The 20,604-nt window shown below is 39.1% G+C and overlaps 3 protein-coding genes across 5 annotated transcripts in view; 1 reads left to right on the forward strand and 2 right to left on the reverse strand.

The window, feature by feature from the left end:
- Nucleotides 1-20,604, forward strand: part of LOC118274661 (flotillin-2) — a 287,597-nt gene that overhangs the window by 23,090 nt on the left and 243,903 nt on the right. The window lies entirely within an intron of this gene.
- Nucleotides 1,056-11,197, reverse strand: LOC118274652 (glucose dehydrogenase [FAD, quinone]-like). Of its 2 annotated transcripts, none has more exons than XM_035592290.2 (6): nucleotides 11,046-11,197; nucleotides 4,713-4,924; nucleotides 4,019-4,246; nucleotides 3,643-3,775; nucleotides 2,567-2,686; nucleotides 1,056-2,461 (listed from the first exon to the last, which is right to left on the reverse strand). In XM_035592290.2, exons 2-6 carry the CDS (start codon nucleotides 4,909-4,911, stop codon nucleotides 1,204-1,206), a joined length of 1,938 nt encoding a protein of 645 aa, XP_035448183.2. In that variant the 5' UTR covers nucleotides 4,912-4,924; nucleotides 11,046-11,197; the 3' UTR covers nucleotides 1,056-1,203. The 2 variants fall into 2 exon arrangements, with proteins under 2 accessions (XP_035448183.2, XP_050552801.1); XM_050696844.1 differs by lacking the exon at nucleotides 11,046-11,197 and adding an exon at nucleotides 6,431-6,459.
- Nucleotides 18,415-20,538, reverse strand: LOC118274657 (glucose dehydrogenase [FAD, quinone]). The gene has a single exon (XM_035592298.2). The coding sequence runs from the start codon at nucleotides 20,421-20,423 to the stop codon at nucleotides 18,552-18,554; it is 1,872 nt and encodes a 623-aa protein (XP_035448191.2). The 5' UTR covers nucleotides 20,424-20,538; the 3' UTR covers nucleotides 18,415-18,551.

Below are 20,604 nucleotides of genomic sequence, written 5' to 3' on the forward strand. Positions count from 1 at the left end.
GTACAAACAATGTTTGTACAACACGCATTGTTTGTAAACGGTTTTTTATTAATATCTCCGTTCCGACGCATTTTACGAATAAATATTTATCTACAAAATTAAACTAGAAAAAAATTCCTACAATTTATGTATTGATAACTTTTTCATAAAATCAATAGTTTTTGGCGTACGAGCGCCGCAAAGTATTATTCATCTGCACCACCACGTGTACAAAAAATGTGTGTAGGTTCGGTAGGTTCCTGTTTCTGATGTTATATGTGTTATGTTATATATTCCACCGTGTCCTCCGGGCGGTCTTCGCAGTGATGACACCCGGGCGTTTGCTCCCGCCCAATCAAAAACAGGTTCCTACCGAAACTCCCATGTCCGGTAAGCACTTGCGTCAGGCGGTAGGTGAGGACGCAGTGGCGCCTCTCTAGCCACTCCTCAAACAGGGGACTTATCTCTGCAATGACAGCGAGCCCAGCCCTCGGTTGCGACAGGCGTTGCTGCACAACACACATTGTTTGTACACGTAGTGGTGCAGATGAATAATACTTTGCGGCGCTCGTACGCCAAAAACTATCGATTTTATGATAAAGTTACTAATACGAGTACATAAATTGTAGGAATTTTTTTCTAGTTTAATTTTGTACTTGAAATTTTTTTCGTAAAATGCGTCGGAACGGAGATATTAATAAAAAACCGTTTTTAGGCGCCATTTTTTCAATATGGCGGCGCGAGCGGCGGTTGTACGAGGTGGCAAAGTTGAAATTCGAAAAGAGCATACCCAAATCTATAAATTCACCAATTTTCAAAACTCCCGGAAAACATTCCAGGTAACCCCTTTTTATCAACCAAATGACTGGACTAAAGTGTCATCTAGGTTATTTGAGAAAACATTTTTCGAGAAAGGTCCAAATAGAAAATGGTTGTCCAAGTAGTTATATGATATTGGTTCTTAACTTAAGTGTGTTAATAAGTAAAGAGTAATAAATTAGTTTTCTAACAAGATTGTTAGTCAAATTAATACCTGTCTAGCAAGGGCCAGTTTTGCTTACAAATTAAGGACAATATACATAGATGCTATGGTATATTTCAAATATCAATGCTTTCATTTTCTAGAAACATATTATGTTCTCCTTTTGAAAATAAGTAACACAAGAACAACATTATTTTGTTGAGACATTATGGTGACCTTTACAATTCATTCTTAATACTGTTTTACGTTACAAACAATCCACTCCAAGTGGCCTTAATCATATCTGCAGCCTTTTCCCCAATCATAACAGCTGGGGCATGCGTGTGTGCTGAAATAGTCCGAGGTATAACACTAGAGTCTACCACACGCAGCCGGTTCACCCCGTGAACTCGTAATTCTGGATCCACAACGGCTAGTGGGTCAAAATCTGGGCCCATGCGACATGTTGCCATTTGGTGGTGAAGTGTGATAGTGAGAATTCGAAGCGCACACTCCCAGTACTCATCGGAGTCGTAGACCATATCTCGGCACGCTGAGAACTCGGCTTTATGTAACCTGGCACCAAAACGTTGGAACGGTGGTGTTGCAGCCAAAGCTTGTACATACCGTATAGAAGCAATTATTGTAACTATATCCTGGGGATGTGCTAAGTAATTGCCATATATACGAGGATGACTAAATGGATTTTTGTCTTTTAATTCTAGATGACCAACAGATTTTGGATGAAGCAACATTGGAAATACGTTCCATGTTTCCGTATTGTCTATTGCACCAAACGCTTTGTCAAATATTTCTGGAGAAATCATCATTCCTCGTCTTCCCGCTTTACTTCCTTTAGGTCCTCCGTCTGCCACTATTGAACCACCTAAACTTATTAATTCGATATCGGGTATTCTATCTTGTCCATCAGCAATGATTTTAATGTATCCAATGCCTTCTACCCCACCTGGACTCGCGACTACATTGTCACCGAACTGCATCCATTCCAGAAAATTCGCGAGTGAACCATCTCTATTTTCGTTGAAAGATATATTAGTGGTATTGAGAGTGAATACTAATCCTGGGTAGCTTATGTGATCATACAGCGTTCGACCTACTGGTAAGCTTTTTATAACAGGGATTCCGTGGCTTCTGAGATGCTCTTCTGGTCCTATTCCTGATAGCATTAGTAATTGTGGCGAAGCTATGGGCCCTGCTGATATAATGACTTCTCGTCGCGCTATAACTTTATTTTTCAAATGATTTCTAACATATTCCACTCCATAAGCTGTTCGAGTAAGTTCGTCGATGAGGACTTTAGTCACTGTAGTTGAATGTAGTATGTGTAAGTTCCTCCGCTTTTTGTTGGGTCGTAGAAATAGTTTGGCAGCGCTTTGTCTTCTGCCTGCTTTGATATTTGTTTGCACGTATCCAAAGCCGAGGTGGTCCGGGGAGTTATAATCTATTGTAGGGGATCCTAATATTCGTCCTGCTTCTAAGAACGCTTCTACCAGTGGGGATCTGTAAATTGGCAACGTTTATAACGTTAGTAAAACATAGTACATATACATAATTTATGGCGCTATTTTATATTCAGTAGTTTTATCACTAAAATCAAGTACTTGCCTAAAGTTTGGAAATTCGATGTTCATTTCACCGGTTTTCCCGCGGTATGGGGAGTTTTCATAACCCTTTAAACGGGCATCTTCGGTTTTCATGAAGTATTTCAGAACTTCTGCGTAGGACCTGAAGATAAATAGGTATAAGGCTTGAATTAATTCGCTTTTTAATAGTTACGTATAACTAAAATTATTATGCGAAATATTTGTGCATCGTGGATATCGTATCCGAACAACTGCATCAAATTTAATAGTAGTAGCTGTTGAAATTTTAATCATGTTACACTTATAAAATTTCAATTATGTTCACCTTGGTTTAAATGTCGTGTAAAAAGTTGAAATGAAATATTACTATCTTGCCCAATTCCAAAGATAGTTTATAATTCACAGTTATGCTACAGATATACTTCATACATGTGTTGCTCTAATAAAGTTTTATAGAAATAACTAGCTTGCCTTATAATTATTAGACAGTAGCCGATTCTCAGACCTACTGCATACGCGTATAAAATTTGGTAAAAATCGTTAAATCCGTTTCAGAGGAATACGGTAACTAATATTGTGACAGAAATATTACATATTAGTTTATAGCTCCAGATGTTTTCCATCTGGACATAGATAAAGGATACATTCCTTCTAACGAAAACTAGTTTTGTGCCGACCCAGTTAGTGATCGCAGTCAGATTTCATTGAGGTGTGGTTCACAAACTGCGGCCCTCCATAAAATTTATAAATATTCTAATGAACCGAGAAACCGAGAATTGAAACAAGATAAGAGATCTTTGCTGAGAGATGGTTTGGATTTAGTTTATTATGTTTTTCGAGAATTCTCTGTAATTGTAAGAAAAAATCGTACTCTTGTTTATTTAAGCCTTAGTAGGTACTTATACTATACGGCGAAAAGGGTATAATATTATATTTATTATTAGCTTTCGCCCGCGACTCCGTCTCCGACAACTTTGGGTTTGGTATCGATCCAGTAACACCCCCTGCTATTTATTTTTTCAATATTTTCAATGTACAGAATTGAACCTTCTACAGATTTATTATATGTATAGATGTGCACTGTTGCATGATCATTACCATCCATAATTTCCTGCGCTCGCCATGCTGTCCCATTCCTCAGGTCGGCCTCTGGTGTAGATCATGTAGTTGATGACGCTGGTGCCTCCTACAGCTCGCCCTCTTGGCCAATAGCATTTTTTATTTATTAGACCTATAACAGTAACAGAAAGAGTAATGGTAAGAAGTTTTTATCAATATATTTTTCTAATGTATTTGCTCTCTTGAATTAAGAGTTTCAAAATTGTTTACATTCTTAAAGTGAAGATTTTAATCGTTATGATTTACCAGTGCAAAAATCGTGTTTGCATTTAACAAAGTTAGATATTTAGAGACTTTAAAAATAACTCGTAAACATAGGGCAATCCAAGTAAAAAAGTATCACGTTCGTCATTACCTAAACAGATACCCGGCTGGGGTTCCATGAAGTATGGCCAGGCGTACTCCGTCCGTTGAAAGAAAGGTGCCAAAGAGGGTACATCAGTGAAGTAGTTCTCTGGTCTTCCGGCCTCTATGACAAGGACGCTGACGTGCGGGTCCTCAGTTAGGCGGGCTGCTAGCACACAGCCAGCGGAACCGGCTCCGACTATGATGTAGTCGTACTCTGATAATGGCGACTTTAAACCTGGAAACATAGTGGTTGTTTATTGTCTCGGGTTATTCCCCATTTGATATAGTAGAATTATCTATTAAAGCAGCAGTTTGCATAAGCTACACAGTTATACACACATTGTGTTTGAACCCTCTTTTAAGACCAGTAGGGCTACTCCGGTTCTCGAATGCGAAGTTTCGTTTAATTTTCGGCCGTAGATTTTATTGATTTACCTATTTATTTATCTTCATTTCATTCGTTAATTTTTGTTCACGAAAGTTCGCAATAAATAGAATTGTAGTATGCAATCTGCGAACTTTTTTCGTTCGTTGAATTAGAGTAGGCCCCCAGATGTTAACATTTCTGCTTTAGGGAGGAGATTTGTTTTAAGTATTCGGTGTTAAGTAAGATTACTGATAGTCGTGGTAATTCATGCTTGTTTTAATGAATTATTAAGACAAATGAAAGTAAGGTAATATTAATTATAATACCTACTCACCATCAGGCAGTGGATATGTGTCCCTTAAGAAATCGAACAAGTCACCAGAATTTTTAGGCGTATAATTCGGAGCTGCAGATTGCATCAGTAGATTGATTATAGGGATCTGCATAAGCGATACATCATTGTGACAGATTATCCGATTCTCGTTGATGATGACAGAAAATATTAAAATGGCTTGAATTAATCGGGATAACATTTTTCAATAATTTCTGAAATTAAAATTAGTCAGTCAGCCTTTTAGATTAGTGTTGTGTGGAACTCTGAAACCATGAGTTCGGTAGACATATAAATTATAATTTGAGCGAATTCAATTTATATATTTTGTATTTGCATCGATACAGACTACATTCGCATACAATCGTTAATTATAAAACAGGTCTGCTGCCCAAATGAATGTCAGGCTCGACAAATATGCGACGTCTTGACGGCAGTTTCCTTTGCAGTAAGAACAGGTTGCAAAGGATCTGTCGTATAATCATTAATCAGGCAATAAACCAACGTATATTGCCTGATTAATGATTATACGATTCACAACTAGAGCTAAGAAATTAAGAAAATTTAAAAACTCATAATATAGAACATGACTCGTTCAGTCATTAAGGTAGCTAATCAACTTGCAACTATTACAGAAACAGTCACATGTGGCAGTGACCAGGATATGATAGAAATACAGTTCAAATTATGTATCTCATCGTAAAATGTTTTTTGCCAGCAGTATGTATCATTACGGGTTTGTTTTTCTGGACAGGTACATACAATAAAGGGTCATTACTCTCGGAAAACGAAGTCATTAAATTGTAAGTACGGCCACAGGTACAGCGCTCATGTAGCGGTTCTGTGTTGTGTATAGTATAGTATTGATATAACATCTTGTCATTCTTCACATTGGAATATAGTTTTATTCTTCCAGGTTATGGGTTAAAATCTAGTCAGAATTAGAAATCTTATTAATCTGTGTTAGATGACAGGATCAAACTTGTGCTAATTGCCAAAGGATACGATTGCAAGGAGTTCAGTCGAGTACGTAACAGTGACATAACTTTGACATAATTTTTCGTATGTCAATGTCACTACCATACATTAACTTGTATTGTATTGTATTTTATTCAACTTGTACTTAAGGTATTTAGCTATTGACAGTGACATCACCTTTGGCACTGCCTCGGCCAACAAAGGCACTATGGATTTGCTCTTTGTATCCTGCCTATATTTTTGTAAAGTTGTTAAATTTTCTGTAACTACCATAATGCTCACTATAATTATAAACTACTAGCTTCTCTGACAGCTACTTTCATCAAAATCAGTACTTTCAGCGTGATTGACGGATAAACATACAAAATTTCACGTTTATAATAGTGTGATTAAGTTTTATTGGATTTCTATTGTAGATATTCGTTGAAAGAAAAACTTTCAATATAATTTTAAGACTGACTGCTAACAAAAATCTATTGTAGGCAAATCCTCCGCTAGCGCTGGTCACTTTTGCCGCCTATGGCGTTTAATGTGTTTTTGTTAAACGCAATTAATTTTTTAAGAAACATTTTTTACACTAGATCTTTTGTATTATGAGAACTTACTTAGACTTCGATTCCTGCTCGTACAATAAAATTATAATTAACATTGGAGGTCGTGGTCGGTAGGTACAGTGTTAGATTAATCGTTATATGTAATTACTATATTACTATTACATAGTGAGAGGTGTATTAGATACTTACGTGCTGAAATTTCACGGCCATATGATATACACTCACAGGCACATTTAACCGCCCACCTTAGAAATACGTCACCGCGTTAGTTTGCGATAAGGAATGTTTATCCCGATGGCTGTTATGTTTCAAGTGGCTACTTTGGCAATAAATTAAACACTCGGACCCTTGTTTTTTTTTAGAAGTTCCTGCATCCAGATGCATTTTTGTAACTTAGTCGAAATTTTACATTCTCAGCGATCGGGTTAGTGTGAGTTTTAACTTGGTTATCCTGCTCTTTTTGGTGTGATTACATTTTGCTTAATTTCCTGCACCCCCTTGATTATTGCAATGGAATAAAAGTGCCACTGGATGCAACTGGAGCTGCAAGAGCCGTAGTTTTTGCCAATGCTGGGTACAGCCAACGTTGCATTGCTCGGATGCTTGGTGTACCTCGAATCACTGTGCGGGATGCTATCAGACGCTTTCGGGAGACGGGTTCCTACACGCGGAGACCGAGACAAGGCCGTCATCGGTGCACATCGGCTCGGGACGATCGTTTCATTGTGAACAATGTATTGAGAAATCGCTTTACCACAGCTCCCGAGGTTAGAACCGGCCTATTTGAAGTGAGAAATCTCAGTGTAAGTGAACGAACAGCGAGAAGAAGGTTGGCAGAGAGGAACCTAACTGCGTTTCGTCCAGCACGTGCCCCAGAATTGCTCACACAGCACCGTAGAGCGCGAATTCAATTTGCGCCAGAATACGCTAACTGGTCTACAGACCAATGGAAGGACGTTCTGTTTTCAGACGAAAGCAGAATAGCCCTATGAGGTCCAGATAGGCGTCAGCGAGTGTACACACGACCAAATGGGAGGTTTGCCCCGTGTACGATATGGAAACTGTGGGTTATCATGGAGGTTCAATAATGATTTTAGGCGGCATCAGTTACGACGCTCCTACCGATCTCGTGGCGTTTGATAGGGGTAGTGTTATTGCACACAGGGATTTGGAAGAGGGTCTTCAAGACCATGTCGTGACATTTTCACCATTTATTGGTGAAAATTTTCAATAAATGCACGACAATGCACGATGTCATGTCGCTAGAATAGTGACCCAGTACCTGGACGAGGTCGGTATACGAACATTACCGTGGCCAGCACGCAGTCCTGACCTTAATCCAATTGAACACATCTGGGACAACCTTAAAAGATGAGTTCGAGCAAGGGTTCCCGCACCAACGACGATTGGGGAGCTCAAGATTGCTGCAGTTCAGGAGTGGCACAACATCCCTCAATCAGACATCTAAGATGTCATTGATGGCCTTCCAAACCGACTGCAAGAAGTCATCAGAGCCCGGGGGGATAACATCCATTATTAAAATTCAATAAATGAGCCCAGGAACTGAAAAATAACAAATATTGTAAAACAAGAGTTTTCTACAGAAACCTCTAAAAATGCTTTTTTTTTTATTTAAGTGATGAATAAATTCAGTTTTTAACATGACTACACAGTATTTAAATAACAAAATGTGTCTAGTTTTAAAAAAAAATATCAAACTTTCCCAGATTTAAGTAGTGTATGAGAAAATCAAGAAAATCAAGGTGGGCGGTTAAATGTGCCTGTGAGTGTAGGTCTGGTCTAGTCAGGTTACATTTTTAATTACCAAATATCTACAGCGTGTAACAAAATACCCATATACATCAAGAAGCACTGAAGAATACAGGTTGAATAGAATCTCTACACAAAGTTTCAGCTCAAAATACGTTTAAAAAAAATTTGGTACCAAATACTTGGTGTCGCATGGTTCTTGATTTTCAATCATACAAACGTGTCACAACACTATTATAGGGGTCACTTCGCTAATTACGAAACATTTCTTCTGTAAATCTGATCGCCTAGTACCTATCTACCTAATTTTGATTCGCATGAAAAATAAAAAAATAATATTTGAAAAATTCATAACTTGGTACCATGAAAACATGAGTTTAAAAATCCCTTCCCGTATCGTTTGTTATGTTATCTAGAAACCGTGCACTTGATATGTATACCTCCTTTTTGTTACACGCTGTATAGGTACAGTATACACTTTGGTCGAGTCGGACGTTAGTGCAAATATCTACTGTCGAGTATCTAATGTAGTTTGGGTTCAAACGTGGGTTTCCATAACTAATGATATTATTATGATAATTGGTAAAACTGGAATCTTCTAGTATATCGAGACATCGAGACAAACACTGTTATTGTGTTAAAGTGCAAGGTTAAAAATAAATAGTTAAATTTTAGTTAAGGTTAAAAAGAAGAATAAGAATTTTTCTTGCAATAACAACCTTATGCAGTTGATTACAACTGTTACTACATAAAATAAAAATTGTTTCCTTAATTTCTTAAAAAAGAACTAGTTTTTACCATCACCTGTTTGCGATGATCGGGAACTTTCCGTATACATTCTGTAAGTATATCAAAACGTAGAAAAACACAACAAATGCATACGGAATAAAGAAACATGTTTATTTTCTTACTGAAAACTTAATTGTAACCCAAGTTCTTTACGAGAGGTACAAGTAATATAAAAACAATAATATTTCTTATCGGTGTGAGTTAATCACTTTTTAAATATTGTTAATAGCGTGTAATGTGCAATACAAATTATTTATCTCGTAGGTACAAATTATTTATCACTTTACTATAAGGCTGCTTTTGTAAACAAAAGTAAACTTAACCTTGAACACAGTCACACAGTGTGATTAAATTGAGTTGATACGAAAGTTACTTATTGTATAATAGTCTATCTGTGCATTAAAATCAAATCTGTACGTATAAATAAGATTGGAGTGTCTGATACATAAGATACGTACACCAAAATAATATTTATTACAATTTTTGGCTGTCTGTCTGTCTGCATGTTCTGGCTAATCTCTGAAATGGCTGGACCGATTTTGACGGGAATTTTATTGGCAGGTAACTTGTACTAAGGAGTCGCGAACGCGAATAAAATGTCACTATCTTTTTCAAGTTTATGTTTTAATATTTAATTGAAGTTTGTCAAATCTTCGGATACAGTGCGATAATACACTCAGGTACCTATAATAAATATTTCAGCTCATGTTTAAGTAAGTTAAGTCTAATAGCGAATAAGCAGCGAATTTATTGGTTTACTAACTTCTGCCCGCGCGTAATCCTGTTTTTTTGTTCCCGTAGGATTTTCAGTCAATTCTTGGATAAAAGGAATCCTAAGTTTATATCCTGATTGTAAGCTACATCCACAATTTTCAACTAATTCGATTCATCCGTTCTTGAGTTATAAATAGTGTAAATAACACGACTTTTTATAACGTTTATTGGTTTTTAAATTATTTTATTATAAAAGGACATCAACCACTTTGTATGGCGTTTGGGCTTGAACATGAACATGAAAATATTGTACTATTTTTTACTTTATTGAGCGGCTTACAGTACAAAGAAAACGTATAGATAAGAAACTTTGTATCAAATTAATAATTAAACATAATATATGAAAAAACTTCAACACTTTAAAATAAATCGTTTATTTGTGAAACTATTCATTTTCATAATGTTAACAAAACATTTTCTAGAAACTGAGCTGGTGGAGTTACATTTTCATGCCTTGCCCAACTTAAATACCATATCACAGACATGATATGAGCGCAGCAACCACTTACACTTACTTACTTAATGACTTACCACTTGTGGTGCGATCCATTGCAGTATAACTCGCTACACTTCCACAAGATAAACATTGTGTCTTCTCCTGTGAGTGATTTCAGTTCCACAATTGACACAATATATAGATTCACTAGGCAAAATCGGAAAGTCCAAGTTTACGGGGTCGTCGTCATGTAAAGCGGCTTCGTTGCCAGGGTTAACGTTTGAGCGGTTACTGAGTCCAAGAGTGAGCCGGGGTCATCGGATAGAAAATCACCAGAATCCATTTTGAATAGCACAGTCGTCAAAAATAGCCAAAATCGAAATAATATTCACAATATAATACGAAAAAAAAACTGTCACAAAACTGTTGTCATGGCAGTGTCACCAATAATAACAATAATCAATTACAAAACTGTTTTTATTCTTATTTAATATTATTTATATTTACACTCCCGAATAGAAATCAAAATTCATTAAATATTATTATTAAATTATTTGTGAACTTCTTTTTCTCAATACAGCTGTTCAAAACTCTAGCCCATTTTGGTTGATGTCCTTTACAGTGCTTATTAGTTTTAAAGAAATTACTTGTCAGTTTTAACATCTATTGCAGAATAACTCAGTTGTCTAGCTAGGGTTAAATTAAAGTAAATATGTAAAGAAATATATGACTGCGAACGTCTATCATTGAAGTAATATCATTGTTAATGCTTGCAATATGGTTGATCAAGTTTTATTGCGTGTAAAGTTTACGCAGGAACAAATTGATGTGTGGATCATACTGTTTAAACATTAGTTGCTATTTAGTTTTGTTCTTTTTTTTGTAAATTATTGTGATTTTAATGGCACAGGGCAATGTTTCTCTAAGAGGCAAAGCCCTAAATTAATCGAAAAAAAAGCTTATATTAACTGCCCAAAATAAAACAGACTTCCTAATTAAAGATTTTTATAAGTTAATGAATGTTTATGTACTTACATAGTCATGGCTATCCAAAATAAACACTTAATCAATATGTATAATATATTATGTAGTATAATTTTGGTGTAACGATATTACGGTCTGCTTGTCTGTACTTAACGAGATCGACTGTTGATCTAATGTTGCTTTATGATGGAGTTATAGACGTGAAATGCCACAGTTTGGTGGACATTTGGGCTATTACATACTACATGTTTTTTTAGCTAATTTATTCTTAAGGCAGACTTAGCTACTATTATTATACAGAATTGTAAGCGGAACGTTCCCGAATAAAGCGACAAAAGTCTTTTGATTTATAACTTAATCGTTTTTGTTTTATTGTTATTCATGCAACATCAGCCTTAAGCAGTTGATTACAACTACACGTGGTGTTTTTTTACCTGATTGTACATCAAATAAACGTCGAATTCCGGTTTTTTTTTAAATAAAAACTTTTTTATTATCACAGATTTGCGGCGTTCGGGAGTGTTCCGTTTACACCTTGTATTGTTAAAATGTTAGACACGATTTTATATATTCTTTTTGTTTATTAAATGACACGTGTATTGTGAAATGTGTGAACTTTTTGGAGGCAGAGTCACCCTCGTCCGTAGGAGAGCACCCTTAAAAAACTGAACCCCTACACGTGGCCTCTGGGTGGTGCTAAACAGGTGACACTCAGGTGGTAGGTTTCGGCCGACGGCATTATAACCACCCACCGAGCAAAACCGTGTCGCCAAGCGGCCTAGCCGTGTTCCGCCACGATGCTCGGTGACGCCGTACGAGAGGATGGGTCGAAATGTTTGTTCCACTATGGGTAGACCGATCTGACGCGCGCTGGTGTGGCTGCATCGGGTGGCCAGTCGCGGAGGGTAGCGGGATCCGAGGCACGGTGCACCGCTGGCCGACCGCAGATAGTTGGGGGCCCAATTAGCGTGCTAGCCACACGTGAAAGGCTGCCCCGCCATCTAGCGAAAAATCCCACGTATACGCCATCGTGCCGGTTGGCGACCGGAAGAGAGGGCCCGATGGATTTACGTGGGGGGGCTCGGGCGTCCCCGCAGTCTCCAGGCTGGCCTCCCATTGATGTGGCTAACTGCAGTGCGCGTCTGGGGTCGCCTGTGAGGAGGAACATTTCACTGCCATCCTCTCAGCAACTTATTTACGACTATGAAAACGAGAGCTAAGAAAAGGGTTCAACAGCGGCTGCACTCCTCTCCCTCAAAGTGCACCTCTCCAACATCCGAGGCTTGCACTCAAATCTCATTGCGGTCCATCACCATCTGGAGACCGAGAACCCAACGCTCTTGTTTCTCTCGGAGACCCAGATCAGATGTCCGTCGGACGTATCATACCTGAACTACCCAGGCTTTTCTCTGGAGCACAACTTCGTTCCCCGTGCAGGCGTATGCCTATACGTCCAAGACGGCGTCTGTTACCGGCGTCTCCGAAACTTTGAGGACCCCAGTTTTTCAACCTTGTGGATACTGGTGGACACAGGCATAGAGAAAATCCTCTATGCCTGTGTCTACCGGTCGCACAGCGGAGATTTGGAGACGACCAGATTAGCTCAACACCTTGTGGAGACGGCGGATGCGGCTCGGCAGAGGTACCCTTCGGCCCAGTTGGTGTTACTGGGGGACTTTAACGCTCATCACCAGGAGTGGCTGTTCCCATACCAGTGCACTGACCATGCTGGGAGGGAAATGCGTAAGCTTGCGCTAACGCTTGGCCTGACCCAGCTGGTCCAGGAGGCCACAAGGGTGACCGATGTCGACTCGCACACTGCCAACTGCCTAGACCTTCTGCTGACAACTGATCCAGACAGCTACTCGGTGTCAGTATCTTCACCCTTGGGTAGCTCTGACCACTGTCTGGTGAAATCCGTATCCACGTACTCCCCACCGGATCCTTGTCCCAGAGGATCTCGGCGGATGTGGCGGTACAAGTCAGCAGATTGGGATGGGATGCGATCCTTTTTTGCATCCTATCCTTGGCGGCCTGTCTGCTTCTCTACTGAAGACCCGTCAGCTTGTGCGGATGCCATAACAGGGGTGTTGCGTCAGGGCATGGAATACTACATTCCATTCTCTGACGCGACATCTTTCGGTGGGACTCGTCCATGGTTCGATGCCGACTGCAGACGTGCTGAAGCGCGAAAGCGACGACACTCTTCAGAGGAAGAGAGCCTATAACAGGGCTGCCAAGTCATGCAAAAAGGCATTACGGATGGCCCGGTTCAACCACATTGGCCGAATAGGGAACAAACTGGCTTCTTACCCAGCGGGTAGTAAAGCATTCTGGTCCCTGGCCAAGGCGGTTGAATCGAACTTCTGCCGCCCTTCACTCCCACCTCTCCTGGGGCCTAACGGGACGCTGGCACACACCGCGGTAGAGAAGGCAAACCTGTTTGCTTCTCTATTTGCGGAATCTTCACGTCTTGATACTGGTGGCGCTATACCTCCTTCTCTAAATAACGTATGCGAGACGAAAATGTCGAAAATTCGCATCCGACAGAAGGAGGTGTATAAGACGTTGCGTAATCTCGACGTGAACAAGGCCAGTGGCCCCGACGGAATCCCGGCCGTGGTTTTAAAAACCTGTGCGCCTGAGTTGTCTCCAATCCTGACACGCCTGTTTCGACTTTCCTTGGAGACTGGTCAAGTGCCGGTTGCATGGAAGCTGGCCAACGTGCAGCCTGTGCCCAAAAAAGGTAGTCGTGCCGACCCTAACAATTACCGACCAATCTCGGTCACGTCCATACTCTGTAAGAGTATGGAACGTGTACTCAACAACAGGCTCCTGGCATACCTTGAAGGTAACGACCTCCTCAGCGATCAGCAGTATGGGTTTCGCCGCAACCGATCCACTGGGGACCTTCTTGCGTATGCCACCCACATTTGGAACGAGGCCATCGAGAAGCACGGGGAGGCAATAGCGGTCTCTCTCGATATATCGAAGGCCTTTGACAGGGTTTGGCACGACAGCCTTATCGGCAAGCTTCCTGCATATGGACTTCCCGCTGATCTGTGCAGATGGATTGCAGACTTCCTGAGGGATCGGTCAATTCGAGTAGTCATCGATGGCTGCTCGTCTGACCAATTTGGTATCAACGCCGGAGTCCCTCAGGGGTCAGTACTTTCAGCAACGCTCTTTTTGCTGCACATCAACGACCTGCTTAAGCCCGGTATCTTTGGGTATGCAGATGACAGCACAGTTGTTGAAAGGTATGTGTCCGATGCGCGGACTAGCGGAACACAGATCCAGTCTCTAAGAGAATCCATGGTCGAACGGTTGAACTCGTCCTTGAAGGCGGTCTCCGATTGGGGTGACGCCAACTTGGTCAAGTTCAACGCTACCAAAACCCAGGCGTGTCTATTCTCTGCCAAACGGAGTCAATTTCCGCTGGCTCCTACTTTCCGGAATGTGTCCGTTCCAATATCGGATCATCTAGAGCTTCTTGGCGTAACTCTATCGCCAACGCTAAACTTCGGCTCTTATATAGAGTCGAAGGCGCATCTGGCTGGTAGGAAGTTGGGTATCCTCTCGAAGGTGAGACGGTACTTCACACCGAAACAACTGCTGAGCCTGTACCAAGCGCAGGTTCGGTCATGTATGGAGTACTGTTCTCACCTTTGGGACGGCTCGGCTAAATGCCAGCTAGATGCGCTCGAACACATTGAAAGGCGTGCCAAGAAGCTCATCAACGATGATGCGCTTGTGGAGGCCCGGCTTCAAAGCCTTGAACACAGGCGCAAGGTCGCAAGCCTTTCCGTTTTTTACCGGATACATTTCGGAGAGTGTGCGGGGGAATTGCACAACTTGATTCCCCCTAGTCCTTTTCATCATCGAACCACAAGACAATCGGCGAGGCGTCACCGCTTCATGGTAGATATCCCACCAACTCGCACGAAGCGCTTCGCTTCAAGCTTCCTTGTGCGAACTGCTAGGGAGTGGAACTCCTTGCCGGAGTCTGTGTTTCCTGATGGGTATAACCTGGGTGTCTTCAAGGCCCGAGTGAATAGGTTGCTTATGGGCAGACGTGCTCCACCGTAGGCCGCATCATCACTTACTATCAGATGAGATAGCGGTCAAACGTCGACCCATTAAATGTAAAAAAAAAAAAAAAGAACTATAAATTCGAGACTTGAGAATTTCCTGAAATTCAGTTCCAAAAGCTATAGGAGTGATCTTACTAAATGACGTGTAAGTTCGGCCGGAGATTTAGAAAAAAACCTGGGATACGTTGTACAGAAACTGCAGTAAAATCTTATAGCTTTTTTTAGTAAATAATGTTCAAATGACTCCCTCGCGTGAGGGAATGTTAGAATCTTACTGCCTAAAATTCTTCTTCAAACTCGTGCTGCGCTGATATTATTGACATAACTTCTCATAAGTATCTATCAATGTTACCTTATAAGTCTCGCTATGTTATATTTTTGTACAGTAGCACTGAACAAATAGAAAGTGTTATAAATTTTAACCTTGGGACGGCAGAGATCATTGTATGTAGGTAATGTATGTTGTAATAAGAAACCACATACTTTGTGATTATAATCCGATTGTTTGACATTGTGTTGAGTTATTGGAGCAATAAGTACGTCATAATAATGGGTCTAGTGGCCGCTAGAGGAACTCGCGCGATGTTCAAGTTAGACAGTGTAAGAAAAAGAGCCCTTATAACGTATAGAGTAGTAGAGTAAGGCGTTACTTGGCGGAAATCCATGCTACACTAGTTTTTATTGTAGATGTATTTTCAGCATGTGGTGTGCAATACCACCTTCCCGCCACTAAATACACACGCAGCAGAGATGCAACATAAAAACACACACACGACAAGCAACAAAACACTCGACATATGTTTTACTCCTCCACGAAGCATCTTCAGGAGTTGCTGACTAGGTGACTGCCACAGTCTCTGAACCGCCGAGAGAGGTGGTGCACACCGCTTGCTGAAAATACATCTACAAGCGGAATAAAAACTAAACATTTATTGTATTGTTAGAAAAGAATAGTAGCTGTAGATTATACTGCTGGACAATAGGCTTTTGGGCCACCTCTACCTGGTTTGTAATCTCTATGTTGATGGCAGATGGAATATAGGGCTGCTGCTGATACTGTGTATCTGTCAAATGTAGTCCTTTAGTTACCCGTGTGAATTTAACTTAAATAAAAAAAAGGAAAATAAAACAATTTCACTCCTCTCTTTAGTAACAGAAGTTCGTATTACATACTAATGATAATTTCTTTTTGTTACAGGTATTGTCATTTGAACAGTTCTGCGGAGTGAGCAGCACGAGTAAATATGTAAACAAACTCTTGAAAAAGGAAAACAAAATTTACTTTCTCTTTTCAGTTCAAGTTCAAAGTTTTTGAAATAAATCATCGGATTGTAATGATACTATAAGTTCTTTTTTGTTGTACTTTTATCGAGCTGTTATCTAATGTTAATGTTTTTAGATATGTGTAACTATGAAGCCCTCGATGTAACGAATTGATCTGTATACTTATTTTTATCGTACAATCAAAACTGACCAAATTATATGCATCAAAAGTTTTGATCACTTGAATTTCTCATACAAAATTAACGTTGTCCTGTGACATAGTACAACGTCTCAAATATTTTATTTTTTAATACTTATAACTAAGTAGTAGGTTATCACTTAATAATGTTTTAAAGCTATTTAAATATAAGAATGTGTAGGTATTTTTTTCATTTACGTAATATTAACATTCTCCGTTCTTGTAACAAAATAGGCTTGGCCTACCTTCGAAGAAAACCAGGCGTTATGAATAATGTAAATGAATACATATCTTACTATTAAATTAGATATGTATTTATTATCATACAGATCACATCAAGCTGTACTAGTCAAATATCTTTAATGGATTTTATACTTTATTACAGTTCAATAACGTTCAGAACATAATGTAACAGATTCGTATAGCTTAACGTGCTTGTGTTCGTATCATTAAAGCGAGGTTGTTTGTTTTTGATAGTATATTTTTATGTGCTATCACGTGGAAATAGTAGTATGTAATGTAGGTACGTAGAAGGACAAATAATGAATGAAGTTGAACGATTAATGAGTTTTTTAATTCAAATGTTTGTTTTATTAATTTAAAGGTCGCTCGGAGAGGTCGACCGCATTACTCACTTTAACTTTGTAGAGTAAAATTTTACTTACTTTTTACGATAATACCTACCTACCGTATATTAATGGGTACATGTTTTATTTATTAAGGTCTATTGACCACGTATTCGCACTTCATGTACGCATTCGTCAATTGACGATTGCACGACGATTGGGAATTTATAAACGCATGCTTGCATTTTGCGTAGAATTCAGCGCTACGTAACATAGTGTCTCTTACTTCACATGCGAATCCGCTCATTTTCAATTAATATTTTTGAAAAAACTTATATAAGTTTTTAAACTGACATGGTCACTAACACTATTATTAGAACTTATCACGGGATATCACGGATGAACTTCATCAGAGTTCATTCGTGATCATGGCGCTTTCAACAGCGCCGAAATATCCCGTCATAAGTTCTAATAATATAATATTTTGTTTTAAACGTGAACGTTCTATGGAAGTAACTTGCCTACATTCGGTGAAAAATATTGTAGCGACAGGTAGTAGAGCTGTTTCTTTGCTAAAGTAGAATGACTAGGCGTCGAAGTATATATTCCATATTGTTTATTGATTTTAGTATGTTGAGACAAGTTTTACTGTTCCAATGCCTAACGTTCTAATGCCTAATATTGATGTATAGGTGAGTGTTTACATTATTTATTAGTATTTAGGTCGATTCTGGATTTTTTTAGCATTAACATAAGCTCACACTAGTAGGTATCTACAGAATATGGTCTTATCATAATTATTTATTTCTCATCTTATCCTCTTCAAAATAATAAATAATAGAGATGAATGTTGCTCTTCAAGAAGTACATTTTATTACTCATTTGTTCATTCCAAGAATTCAAACATTATACAAGGCTCCATACAGAGAGGGTCTTGCTTCAATTCATGATTCCGTACAGCAACAATTTCATTGTGGTAATATTGCTACTATATTCGGACAGGCGTTTATATTTATAGTTGGCGTTCGGGAGCACTAAAACACATAATTTCAAGACTTATGGCCGTACTCAGAGACGTTTATGATTACTTAAACTATTTTACATTACCTTAATAACGATTGTTTTCCGAAAACGATTGCTAAGGACAGGGTTAAGTAATCATTAAACGACTCTGAGTATGACGGATAGGTTATTAAATACCCCCTAAGAAATAATACCTTCTTACATAAAACTTTATGTCTTTAAACTGTTTTTAGGCATTAGGAATTACATGGTACCAAAAGAACACAAAATAAGGAACATTTATTGGTATTAACTTATTTATTAAACAACAATACACACAAGACACTAAAAGTCTTTGAGTGTCCAAAATATCACAGATTTCAATTATCAGCTAATGCTGTACACGTCTCGGTACAAAAATCTATAGAAACTGTCATAATTTGCCCCAGTCTTCCTTGATCATGTCAGCTCCTTTTTCAGCGATCATATAAACAGGTGCATTGGTATGACTGGACACTATCTCCGGCATTATACTCGCATCTATCACCCTTAGACCCTCAATGCCATGGACCTTTAGTCTCGGACTTACCACTGCTGACGGATCATCCTCTACCCCCATTTTGCAAGTACCACTCTGATGGTAGATAGTGAAGGTAAACATCTGTGCTTGACAAGCGAAGTAAGCATCACTCCCAAACGGTCCATATTTCAAACAATCTTGAATGGGTACATCATATACTTTAGCACCAATTTTTCTCATAGCCGGCTGCTTTGATATTTCTATTGCCACTTTTATACCTTCTACAATTTTCTTCAAATCTTCGGCGTAGTCAAAGTAATTTGGAATCAGTAAAGGATACTCTTTAGGATTTTTACTTTTAAGCTTTATTCGTCCTTTTGATTTGGGACGCAATAGCATGGGGAAAATCATGAAAGTGTCTGTGTCACCTAGAGGTCCGTATGTTTTAGAAAATATTTGTTCATCAAATCCAAAATTCTTTCGTAATAGCGGATCTGAATTCAATCCACCAGCAATGAAGAGTAGCTCCATGTCTGGCCACGCTCTAGGATTAAACTTATCGTTTAAATTCATAAAGATAAGGCTCTCGCATCCCCCAGGGACAGATACGGGTCCTGTATGTGATGACATCCACTCGAGCATTAAGTCTACATTGTTCAATATGGATGCAGATGAAAAACTTGAATTTTGCTTTTGCACTGTAAACTGTACACCGCCTGCAGCTATATGGTCCATTAAATTGTATCCGACAGGCAAGTCTTTCACAACATTTATCTTCATTGTCTCCAAATGACTTCTCGGTCCGATACCGGATAACATCAATAATTGTGGTGAGTTAATAGTTCCAGCTGATAATAACACTTCTTTCCTTGCGAGTATTTTATATTTCCTATCTTGTTTTAGTAATTTCACTCCGATCACTTTAGTTCTAGTTTCATCAAATATAAGCTTAGTAACCAAACTGCCTTTAGAGACATGTAGATTACTCCTTCCATTTATTGGATGTAAGTAAGCTTTGCTGGAACTATGGCGAGTCCCATTTTTCATTGATAATTGAAGAAAAGACACTCCAGCAGGTTCTGCTCCATTATGATCTCCATATTTAAATCCCATTTCTTGTGCTGCTGTGACCCATGCTTTGCCTTTGCTTGTGCGGAAGGGAGCATATTCAACATTAACAAAGCCATCATGCCCATGATATTCTGAGTTGTCAAACGATGGTATGTTGTAGTTTTCTATTTTCTTGAAGTATGGCAGTACATCGTCCCATCCCCATCCTTCGTTGCCCATAGCTTCCCAGTTATCATAATCTGGTCTGGTGCCTCTAGTGTATATCATGTAATTTAGTACACTTGAACCTCCCATTACTTTGCCACGAGGCCAGTTACATTGTTGATTTTCGAAACCTACACAGTACTTGTTTGAGGGCATCGTCTTATAACCCCAGTTTGCAGACGTAAACTGCAGATATCCTGCTAGAATGGGTACGTCCATCACGTAGTTTTCGTTCTTCCCTGCTTCGATAAGCAATACTTTCCAGTCATGGATTTCTGTTAGCCTATTTGCTAGCACGCAACCTGCTGAGCCGGCCCCAACAATAATGAAGTCATAAGCAGGCAATAAGTTGATTTCGTCGGGCGGTTCATTTTCTAACTGGTCGGCTTCGTCTTGCATAAAATTCATGATAGATGATAAAGGGCTTGTGTATTTTGTGTAGATTGGTAGTAGAAATGTGAGCAACATCCAAGATATTGATAAAATTGGTACCCTGTGGTGATGGTGCATCTGAAATTATTTAAAATTACATTATAGATACTATTTGCTTTAATAACAAAATTACCACATGATGTGTAGTAAAAGTTACCAATATTTCTTTGTTTTTGCAATGTGTTTGGTTTCTATCTGTGGGTAATATTTTGAAAGACCAGTAGAAAATATTATACTCTAGTTTTTGAACACACCAAAT

This window comes from Spodoptera frugiperda, chromosome 11, assembly GCF_023101765.2.
Source record: "Spodoptera frugiperda isolate SF20-4 chromosome 11, AGI-APGP_CSIRO_Sfru_2.0, whole genome shotgun sequence".
In the NCBI taxonomy this organism is placed as follows: domain Eukaryota; kingdom Metazoa; phylum Arthropoda; class Insecta; order Lepidoptera; family Noctuidae; genus Spodoptera; species Spodoptera frugiperda.